Genomic DNA, 11,720 nt, shown 5'->3' on the forward strand with positions numbered 1-11,720 from the left:
ATTGCAGGAAGAAAATCGCGGCAAAAGCGTGACTTTTTTCCCATGATTTTTGAGCGTGGGCGCTGCTTTTTCTGAGAATAATCTTGCATCGCATTGCTGTCATCAGCGATAAAATCGTGTGTTTTTTGTTTTTTTTTAAATCGCAAAAGTCAGTAGGACTTTCTAATGGTAAAATTGTGCGTTTGTTGCCTTGCGATGTGATAAAAAGAAGCCTCCAAAGGAAACATGGGAAATTTAAAAAAATACATATCCCAGAAAGATACAGCAGGCCGCGATTTTTTTATTCTCTCAACATCTCATCAATGAAAACATCGCAGATGGGAAGGAAACCATTGAAAATGATTGGTTTCCTAATCTGCTTTTTTACTGACCGCGAGGCGAAAATCGCACGATTTTATCGCCAGTGGAAAACCGCCCTCAGGCTCATTGAAAAATAAATAAATGTAAGTGGTATCGCTGCATCTGTAAAAGGAAACTAGAACCCAGCAGGGGAACAGGAGGTACAAGTGGGGGCATAGAAGGGCAATAAACTAAGTGGGACCACAGAGGGGTGACTAGAGTGACGCACACACGTTGTCCAAAGGCACCATCTGCAGTTAGTTTCCACCCCGGGCTTACAAGTACAGCATCTGGTTCTTTTTCATCCAATTCTCCATTTTCTTCTTTTCAGATAAACCGGAAGTATTAAACATAACAATGACCCCCCCTCTGCACAATTACGGTGACGATGTGACAATGACTTGTGAGGCGGATGGAGTGCCAGCTCCTACATACTGTTGGATAACTGCATCATCTGATGTCCATTTTTCTCCGGACAACAAAACGATTACAGTCCACAACATGAAAAGCAGTCACCTTGGAAAGTACCAGTGCGTAGCGAGTAACAAGCATGGAAACCACAGTCGGGAGGAAGAGCTTTCCAGAGAAGGTTATTAGTTATAAGTAGAATGTTCTGCTTTGGAATAAGGGGGCGCTAGGTTCTGCCATTAGGCCTAATGTCCATGGGGAAAATCAGGCCCGCCGCGGATTCTTCAAGCAGAATCCCGCAGCAGGTCCCTCCTTTCCCGCGGACATGATGCCTAAAAAGAAGATTTACGTACCTGTTCGGATGCTGCAGATCTTCCCTCCGTCGCGGGCATATCTTCTTTCCAGGGCCCTGGGCATGCGCCGTGCACTATACATTTTTTTTTTTGAACTCTCGCTCTTCCACGCTCCCGCGCTGGAGATTAGGAATTCCGCTGCGGGTGTGCCGCGGATCCGGGCGGCTTCCATAGGCTTCAATAGAAGCCTGCGGGAGCTGTCCCCACGGGAGACCCGCACTAAAATGGAGCATGCTGCGTGTGATTTCCCGCACACGCAATCCGCGCCTCAAGGAAAAATGACATCCGCAGGTATGTAACTACCTGCGGATCTGTCCCCGTAGACATGAGGCCTAACTCTCCATTGCTCATCCATGTGGAGCTGGAAGGCATCTGTAGATCATTAATCTCCTTCTTGGCCTTCCAATTGGCTTCAAAATAAGCAAATTATTGTAATAAAGTCATCTGTTAGTTATTTATTATTCACAAGTCAATGGATTGTAGAAAACATCTGACTTCATGGAAAACAGATTTAAAGGAACTACAATAGAAATTTTAGGGGCAGGGAATAGTGTAAAATAAAGAAATAAGGCATTCTCACCTCCTTTAGCACCCTCCGTCCAGCACAGGAGCCCTAGTCCCTACCGCTCTAATCTCGGAAGAAACCCTTGTGAAATTTAATAAAGCTTTATCATTTTTAATTGCATCAAACAAGTCGGTGGTGCGGTTCTCTTCTTCGCTGATTCTGTCATATGGAGATCCTAAGGTGATAAGGATCTAGGCTTGAACACTGCACACAATTTCGAAGATGGTTTTAGCCAATACAAATAGTTCCCCTAAATAAAACCCCAGAGCACCTAAACTAATATACACACCAGACCCCTAAATAAGAACCCAGACTCCAAAATTAATTCAAACCGCAGATCAGATCTCCAGAATAAATGGAGACCTCAGGCTAGACCCAAAATCAATACTGACCCCTGACCAAATCTCTGTGGAGACCTCAAAAGAGACCTAAAAAAAGACAGACCCCAGAGCAGAGCAAAAAAAAAAAACCTCAGACCCTACGTCCTGATGCAGGTGAACATTAAGGCTTAGTTAGGTTAGGACTGGAATCCAGTGGATCTGAGACCAAGGAGCAATAAATGTCATCTATTGGATTGGATGTGGTTCTTGTCATTCATTTACCTATGCTTCTACATTCTCTATGGGCATTATGCCAAGGTATAAGTCATAAGAGGCAATTGTTACCTATTTCTTTGACCGTGCCCAAGAGAATCAATGCCTCCCAGTGTTCCTTAGCTCGGTGCCTCATGTGGCGCAGAGTGTTAAGGCAGCAGAATGCAGTCCTAAGCTCTCACTCATGACCTCAAGGTTTCCATCCCCCCATGGTTCAGGTAGCCGGCTCAAGGTTCACGCATCCTTCCGAGGTTGGTAAAATGAGTCCCCGGCTTGCTGGGGGGTAATAAACAAATTACCTGAAAGCGCTGCAAAATAAGTTGGTGCTATACAAATAACAAGTCTCCCCTTTCCCTTCCACTTACATCTAGTTAGGGAACACCAGATGGAAACTTCTCTGCTGGCTGTATGAGCAGAACAGAGGTCCAGCGTGGAGGATGCTCCATGTCCCCTTGGCACAGCCAGTAGTAGTTCTGAGGCTCCCCCGCAGGCAGGGCCAGCAGACCTATTCTATCCTTAGACAAACCCTTTAAGCTATTGGAGATACTGTCTGGCTGGTACCCGAGAAGACTACATAGAAAGGACTCATACATGGTGGAGGTCCTGGGCAATTCCCCATTGTCTTAACTGATAATCTGCCCAAGATTACTATGATATATTATTTAACCCTTGTATTGTTGTCTATTTTTATTTTTTAAAGCTCAGCCTACAATATCAGAACTAGAGGTGGAACCATCTACGAATGTGCTTCAAGGTGATAATCTCACTCTATCTTGCCAAGCCAGTGGATTCCCTGCACCTACATTACACTGGATTTATCCAAATGCTGAGGTTGAAATCTCTCCAAATAAGAGCACTCTCCAAATATGGAATGCAAAGAAGGAAAACATGGGAAATTACTCCTGTACTGCTCGGAATAAACATGGTAGTGCCATTAAAAGCTGGAAAATCACTCTAGAAGGTAATATTATATATCTAGACCTAGGGTGTGCCCAATTAAAAATGGTTGTTTTTTCCCCCCACGCTGTCTCTATTGGCTACCCATGGCCCACCAACAAATCCTGAAGTAGAGGTATAAACCTAAAGATTCTGGACATCGTTGTAAAATCTACAACATGGCCCCTCTACTACCATGTGATGGCAATACCTATATGTCTGTCAGTAATACATTTTGGGGCTTTAGCCAATATCAATTTAATTGTTTTTTATAATCTGTGATTTTTTTTGCTTATTTCTAATCAAACTTAAATTATTAAGTATTAACGTGAACCCATCAACACCCGTGTTGGAAATAAAAACTTGACTTGACTTGTGTGGGACAAAGGGTCCCCTTCCTCCAACCTATAGCTGACACCTTCCAAGCCCTAATGTGTTTCCACCATTAGTATCTTTGCTGCCCAGAAATACATACTGGAGATTATAGCTGTACAGTTCAAAATAAGCATGGGTGGGACACAATGACAAAAACAATTACTGTCACAGGAAAGGACTGCAATGCATGACATGAGAATTGGGATGCTTCGTTCCTCGGAGAGAGGCTCCATAACATAGAGGCTCTAGGGAAGACATAACCCCTCATAGTCATCTACGAAGTAAGAGGTCACGTGTCACTAATATTATATGTAATATCATGGATACATCTGCCACTAAGAACTATCATTCTATTTACTAATGCAAATATTGGGGCATATGTATTAAACCCCTTCCTTTTACACCAGAAATCTGGCGCAATTGAGACTTTTTGTAGGTTTTTAAAAAGTGGGTTGGCTTAGAATGGAATCCCAGTCATAAAGCGAGAGGACTCTCCTTTTTTTCCACAACATCGATCGCAAATCAAACAGCCAGACACTTGACGCAGATTTGATGCACCATGTGAACAGGACCATAGGGACACAACCTTTTTAGGGCCTTCAGGACTCTCACTGTTAGCAGTCAAATCTTCCTGACACCACATCTTCAACAATGGCTTGGGTAACTAATCAAAGGATCAAGTAAAGGAGATGGGGGCAAACAAGCACCTCATACTTTTGTCCGGTATTAGTGTATCTTGACGCCACCAGGAACTCCTGGTGGAGTCAAGACTGACAGTAGGGTGACCATCCCTGATATAGGCTGCACATGAAAAGTAGGTCCTGGAAGGCTGCTAAACAGCAGAGTTGAAAAGAAATGCTGTCTGCCGCCTAGAGTGTCTGCTCCATTCCCGGCGCTCGGCCACTGAAATTGCCGCACTCCCGCTGCAGGGAGTGTGAGATGTCTATCTCGCGCTGCCACACTGCCGGCCGCTGGCTCAGAGATTCCTTGCAGCCAGCGGCTTTCAGGTCCGTAAGGCACAGCGTCGTTGAGGACTCTGACAGACGGCCGGATCAAGTGTTCACCAAGATCCGTGGACAGATCCCTGTGTCGCGCGGAACATCAGCAGGAGCCTCTGCATCCGCGGCAGAACATGGCTTGTAAGTATGCGCGGGGGAACTGGCGTAATGGAGCCCACAGGCATTGGGCTGTTCGGTGCACCCAGGCCACTAGACTCACGCAATACATTGGCGCCTGTGCTCAGGAATCCCTCGCCCTCCGGCGACTGGGAGGAAGCCCCCACACAAGCAGCACGGTGAACAGAGGTGAGCGAGTCAAAGGAGAAGCCTGTTCATTGCTTGTTGCCTTCCCTGGTAGGTTAGGGTGATGGTTGCTTTTCTTCATACAACTTATATTGTAAGGCTACATCGAAGCATTACCCTCACCCTTATCCACCTGTGCCGGCTACAAGCTTTGCACACTGTGCAGCTAGCACCTTCGTACCTTGGGCCAGTCGGGAGCTAGGGGTGTGACAGGGGCGTCCCACCTGTCAAACCCCTACTTCCTGGTGGCGTCAAGATACACTAATACCCTTTTGTCCCACAATGCCATTTTAATCTTTGCTGCCTGCACACCTCTACATACATTTTTACCTATAGCACAGCCACAGGAAGAATGAAACCATTCATGGTGGCCAACTGCACACTGAAATCAATGTGTCATCTGTGGATAATTCCCAAGACTTGAGGAAAGAGTTATTCTTTGTTTCATGTTTGTTATATAAGCTCATTAGAAATGCAAAGCTATAGTCCCTATTATTTTTAAATAAAGATTTTTGGACTTTTTACCATATTATCCATAGCTCAAAAAAACAGATGGGGTTGAGGAGAGCACCGATGTGTCCAAGAATACTCAAGATTTCAGCCTGCACTATAATTTCACGTCTATGTAGTTTCAAATCCAAGTCTGATAAAACTAAGGGGTAGATTCTATCCACATTACCAAAGTCATATAAGCCAACTAAAACAACCATAATGAGCATAGATGCTAATTAGACGCATATTGTATATTCTTAATCATGAGTGGTCCTTGTTAAAAGGGTTCAACATTTTGGATAATCCCTACTTGTTACAAGGGCCTCCTAACAATAACCTAAACACAAGGTTTCCCCTACTGGGATGCCTAACTGTGGAGAAACCTAGCTGTAAGTGTACAGATTCCCTTTAGCACCCCTGCAGGCGAAGTTAGGTATTACACAATGTCCATTCACATCAATGGTTTGTCTGTGTGATTCAGGACAGGATGGGTCATCCAGAGCTAAGCTTGGTCTTTGGGCAAGTGATGAGGAACCTGAACAGAGTACTCCACTCTATTAACTCTAAATTTCCTGACAGAGTGTAGGAAAGAACACTTCCTAAACAAGAAAACCCCTCCATTCATTGGAAACAGACAGTCGCTCATAAATTAACGACTGCCAGTTTACATGGGCTGATAGTCGCTTGGTTTTTAGGTGAGCTAAAACCCATGCGACTCTGACAAGTGAGCAATTACTTGTTCAGTGCCCTGCCGGTGGCCGCATGTACACGGCACCACTGTCGCCCAAATTTGCAGTTTCCAAGGATTATTCTAATACTAATCGCACGGTGTAAACGTACCTTAAGGCCTTATTCGCACAGAATAAGATGCAAGATGCACAAAACTTGCGCGAATATGAACGCCATTCTTTAGAATGGACTTATTCACATGAGTGACTTTTTCGCAGCGTGCTCTATCTTTTGACGTTTCCTCGGAATGCCTTGCCTATTGTTTTTAATGGGACCTTACAAGACATTGCATGGTACGTGCATGCCATACAATGTGCGTGTGAGTGCAATGTGATGTTTCCCATTGAAGTCAATAGCAAACACTTGCGATCCTCTGACTCGCATGAAACACGAGCCTGAGGATCGCAATTTCACAGAAGCGATAGGAGGAAGTTTTTGAGTGGAAATCGAGCTCGATATCAGCCGTGTGAATTTAGCCTAAACCATGTGCTGTGATTGAAAAAATGTATTAATACATTTTTTTCATTTGGCGGCATTGTAGTGTGCCAGGTGAAAACCTACTTCAGCTAGGAGCTGGAGTAGATTTTTGCTATAATTTACACCAGTTTCTGGTAAAGATTATGGAAAAAGTGATGGGCTGCATGCTGCCACACCCGCAGAAACTGAGTCCTGCCCACTTTTTGAAAAATTGGCGTCGCATAGCCTAAGTACCAAAGTTGCAACTTTGGACATCAGAATTCTGGCATTCAGGCATTAATAAATAGGCCACACAGTGGTTTTTAGATCGTCCAGCTATCTAAGTTCTTGGAGTTGTCTACTGTTCATAACACAGGCCTATGTAAGCCATCAGGAGGCTCTACAAGGATGATTTGGAATGCACCATCTAATTAATGTTAATTATTGTCACTCAGTTTCTAGTTTTGAGTTGGAATTTACTAAACCATTCTTGAGTTGACAGGTTGCAAAACTTACTTCATATTTGCATGAACACAATGAACAGAATGAATCTTCATATTGATTATGTCCATCATCATCATCATCAATCCATCCTGAGTCATTAGGAATACTGGTTCAGTTGTCGTAATTGTTGTTCTCGCTAAGAATTATGTAAGCTCCATAGTTGTATTTACTATATAAATAGGGACACACAGCTTTTTCATTTTGGAGGGTTGGATTACCCTATCCGGTTACCCTCATGTGCCCAGGTTTGGGTAAAGCAATGTAATCGGTGTCACTGTCTATGGGTTCTTATTGCTGGGGCAAATTACTATTTGGTGAGGGGGCCAAATATAACACTCAGTTCTTGTAGACAACATGACCTGTATGTAAAATGATGAAACTAATTAGAGCTCGCTAATCACAGGGCAGCAGAAAGTGTAATTAGAAGATAGTGTTGGCCATCTTGGTTGCCTGAAAACAGAACCCGGAACCAGAAAAAAGGTGGATAAAATTAACTACAACTAATATAACCCCTTCATTCCCTGGTCCGGACTTTTGTCCTGAAATCGGAGGGTCGCTTTAAGAGCATTATCCAACAGAGGGCAACAGTGAGCACAAGCTCCTCCCAGAGTGAATGGAACACACAATTTGAGTCACCCTAAGGCATGATGGGAGGAAAATTTAAGAATAGCAAAAAATTTCCTTGGCAACATGAACTTGAAAAAAAAAAAAGATTTTGCTAATGAAATAGAGAATGTCTAATATATGGTCAAGGTTAATATCAGCAAGGACTGTGGCTCACCTTAAAGGAAATGTTGCTATCTCTTTCAGGCGAGAAAAACGGAGGAGACAGAATGGAAAGCAGCATCACCACCATGTTCACCGTGCTGATTACCATCAGTCTGATGTTCTGTTTGTCTTAAAGATTTCCTCCTCATCAACAGCAGGCATCCAGTGGATTATTGGTCTTTCCTTTGTTTTTTTGTTTTAAAAATCCAGAAATTGAAGGAATTAAAATTTGGGAAAAATTTATATTTATTGTTTGTTTTTTTTCCCTGGTTTAATTCACGCAATTTAGTGAAATATTTTTTAAATTATATTTTTAAAACAAATTTCAATAAAGTTTTAAGTAAATGATCAAATGTGTAACCCTAATGGAATTGTTCAGGTGTTGGAATACCTTTCTCTATGGGCTTAGAAAGATGGCTGCTATGGAGCATATTAGCGCCGGATTCTTTGATGTTTTTTTTGACTATTCAAACTGCGCTATTGTAAGCGAATTTGAAATTAAAAAAAGCAGGAAGATAGTGCAAGAAAGACAGGGCAGGACCTATGTGCAAGAAGGACAGGGCAGGACCTATGTGCAAGAAGGACAGGGCAGGACTTATGTGCAAGAAGGACAGGGCAGGACCTATGTGCAAGAAGGACAGGGCAGGACTTATGTGCAAGAAGGACAGGGCAGGACTTATGTGCAAGAAGGACAGGGCAGGACCTATGTGCAAGAAGGACAGGGCAGGACCTATGTGCAAGAAGGACAGGGCAGGACTTATGTGCAAGAAGGACAGGGCAGGACTTATGTGCAAGAAGGACAGGGCAGGACCTATGTGCAAGAAGGACAGGGCAGGACCTATGTGCAAGAAGGACAGGGCAGGACCTATGTGCAAGAAGGACAAGGCAGGACCTAAGTGCAAGAAGGACAGGGCAGGACCTAGGTGCAAGAAGGACAGGGCAGGACCTAAGTGCAAGAAGGACAGGGCAGGACTTATGTGCAAGAAGGACAGGGCAGGACCTATGTGCAAGAAGGACAGGGCAGGACCTATGTGCAAGAAGGACAGGGCAGCTCTGCTACATCCATCCTGATCTTCCCACAGTAGTGACGTCACCGCAGGTCCTTCAGCCCACCGTATCTCTGTGGGGGCGGTAGGTCAGTGTCTCCTGTCAGGACTGCTGAGTTGTGTCTGAGATAATAAAGGCTTAGTTGTATTCTCATTTTAGTATTTTTAGTCCTCCCCTTCCAAGAGCCCTAACTTTGTTTTTCTTCTGTCGGTTAGGCTCTTTGTTTTAAATATGTTGTAGGATCTGCAATGATGTCACCAGGGGCGGAACATTAGAACCACCCACACACAAACATACATACTCACAGTCAAGTGGTCGTTAGTAGTTTGATGGGCATCCGCAAATGAAGTAAAGCATGCGGATTTGATTTGCGTACCTTTTGGTCCAGAAAACAAATCTCAGCATGCTCCGTTTCAGTGCGGATCCCACACAGATGACTTCCATGGAAAAGCAAGAGTTTAAAAAAAACAAACTCCACTGCACATATCCGCAGTGAAGAAAATGAAGACCCGGATGGGTAAGCAGAAGACACGCAGTGTCCTTGGCCGCGGGCGGAGTAAATTCCACTGCAGGCTCCCGTGGACATGAGGCCTTAATCTTATCTATGGAGGAGAAGTGAATGACTGGAATATGAAACTTTTTTTTCTGCAGTCTCTGGTTACCTGACCTTTGCTTTAACCCCTTAGTGACAAAGCCTGTTTGCGCCTTAGTGATGGAGCCAAATTTTGGAAATCTGACGTGTCACTTAATAAAGGCTTTGCATATCCAAGTGATTCTGACATTGTTTTTTCGCCACATGTTGTACTTCATTTGGGCGTTAAAAATAGACCCATAGAATTTGTGTATATTTATCAAAAACGCCAAAAATGGGAAAATTTTGAAAAAATTCTCATTTTTTCACATTTTCAACTGTAATATCTCAAATGTGTGCACAAATACTGTATAAATTTAAATTCAGATATATATTTCCATCTGTTCACTTTATTCTGGACGCACGTTTGAAAAACTTTCGTTTTTTTTTAACCATTTAGGAGACGTACAAATTTAACATCAATTATCAACATTTTGAGGAACACTTTATTTTCCGGCACCAAGCCAAGATTGCAAAGGCTCATAGGTGTCAGAATTATAGATAACCCCACAAATGACCCCATTTTAAAAACTACACCCCTTAGTGTATTCACTGAGGGGGGCAGGAGTATTTTGACCCCAGAGTTTCTTTTCAGGAATAAATGCAATTTAGAGTAGAAAAAATAAAATGTAATATTTTTGCTAATACATAATTTTTAACACAGGAATTTTTTCTATAGTGCACATGAAAATGAGGATTTACACCTCAAAATGCATACCCCCGCTTGTCCTGTGTTCAGAAACATACCCATTGTGGCCCTAGTCTTCTGTCCGTATGTATAACGGGGCCAAAAGCGAAAGGAGCAGCCGGTGGCTTTCAGATCAGACATTTTGCTTGAAGGCATTTTAGGCCCCATTGCTCACTTGTAGACCCCTCGAGCAGCCAAAACGCGGAGGACCCCCACAAATGACCTCATTTTGGAAACTAGACCTCTTAGCGCATTAATCTACGGGTGTACTGCAGATATTGACCCAACAGTTTTTAAATGAATCAAAGCAAAGCAGATGGAAAAAATTACAATTTTAGTTTTTTTGGCAATTATGTCATTTTAAAAATAGTTTTTTTGTACAGCATACATAGGAATGAAGACGTTCACCCCAAAATGTATACCCCCATTTGTCCTGTATTCAGAAACATACCCATTGTGGGCCTAATTTTCTGTCTGGATGCACAACGAGGCCCAAACTGAATGGAGCGTCAAACTTTTGACTTTTACATGATCGCCATTATCCCTTGGATAATGGTGATCACGTGACCGAAGACCGCTCACCGCAGCCCCCCGTGACATCTCTAAGCTCTTGGCTAACTTTAGTAGCCAGGAGCAAGGAGATTTAAAATTTTCTCTTGCCCTCCCCAGCTTCTGCGCTTGCGTCCGCCATTTTGGCGATGGTCGTAGGTGCCAAAACGGATAAGGATCCCATCAGGGGACCTCGCCGGTGGCCTTATTTATGTAATTTCACCTCCCCTCACGGATCCGATCCGTGACGGGAGATGAAAATTTAGCTTTTTTTTACTTTTACGTGATCGCCGTTATCCATTGGATAACGGCGATCACGTGACTGGAAAAAGCGTACCATGGCACCCCATGAAATCTCCAGGCTCTTGGCTACATTTAGTAGCCAGGTGCGGGGAGATTTTAAATTACCCCGCCAATCTGCGGCTTTTGCGCCTGCGTCCGCCATTTTGGCGACGGACGCGTGCGCAGTAGCCAGGCAAGGTCCGTGGATAAATCTGGGGGCTTAAGGTAGCTAATTTCATCTCCCCTCATGGATATGATCCATGAGGGAAGATGAAACAAACTTTTTATCTTTTTTTTTTACACTTTTTAAACTTTTTTTTAACTTTTACATTGGATAGCAGCGATCATGTGACCGGGAACCGCATACAGCGGCTCCTGGTGACAGCTCCCTGCTCTCGGCTACTTATACAAGCCGGGAGCAGGGAGTTTTTAAATTTCCCGGGCCTCCCGGCTCTCTGCGCATGCGCGTGACGTAATGTGTCTGGCACGCATGCGCAGACGCCGGCGGCAGGGTTCGGGAGAAGACTGAAGGAGGACCGGGGGTGAGTACTCTCAGCTCCCCTTACGAATCCGATCCGTAAGGGGAGCTGAAATCTTACCTTTTTTTTACTTTACATTGACTTTAACGTGATCGCCGGTTTCCAGTGGATTTCGGCGATCGCTTGACCGGGGGTGGGGTCCCGCGGCCCTGGATGACAGCTCCA

The 11,720-nt window shown here is 44.0% G+C and overlaps 1 protein-coding gene across 1 annotated transcript in view; it reads left to right on the top strand.

The window, feature by feature from the left end:
• Window positions 1-8,062, top strand: part of LOC136612853 (intercellular adhesion molecule 5-like) — a 51,557-nt gene extending 43,495 nt beyond the window's left edge. Inside the window, exons 5-7 of the mRNA XM_066593570.1 lie at window positions 671-928; window positions 2,959-3,219; window positions 7,862-8,062. Of these exons, the coding sequence (XP_066449667.1) occupies window positions 671-928; window positions 2,959-3,219; window positions 7,862-7,953 (611 nt within the window). The 3' untranslated portion in view covers window positions 7,954-8,062. The remainder of the gene's footprint in view (window positions 1-670; window positions 929-2,958; window positions 3,220-7,861) is intronic.
• Window positions 8,063-11,720: the final 3,658 nt, after the last annotated feature.

This window comes from Eleutherodactylus coqui, chromosome 2 (assembly GCF_035609145.1).
Source record: "Eleutherodactylus coqui strain aEleCoq1 chromosome 2, aEleCoq1.hap1, whole genome shotgun sequence".
NCBI lineage: Eukaryota > Metazoa > Chordata > Amphibia > Anura > Eleutherodactylidae > Eleutherodactylus > Eleutherodactylus coqui.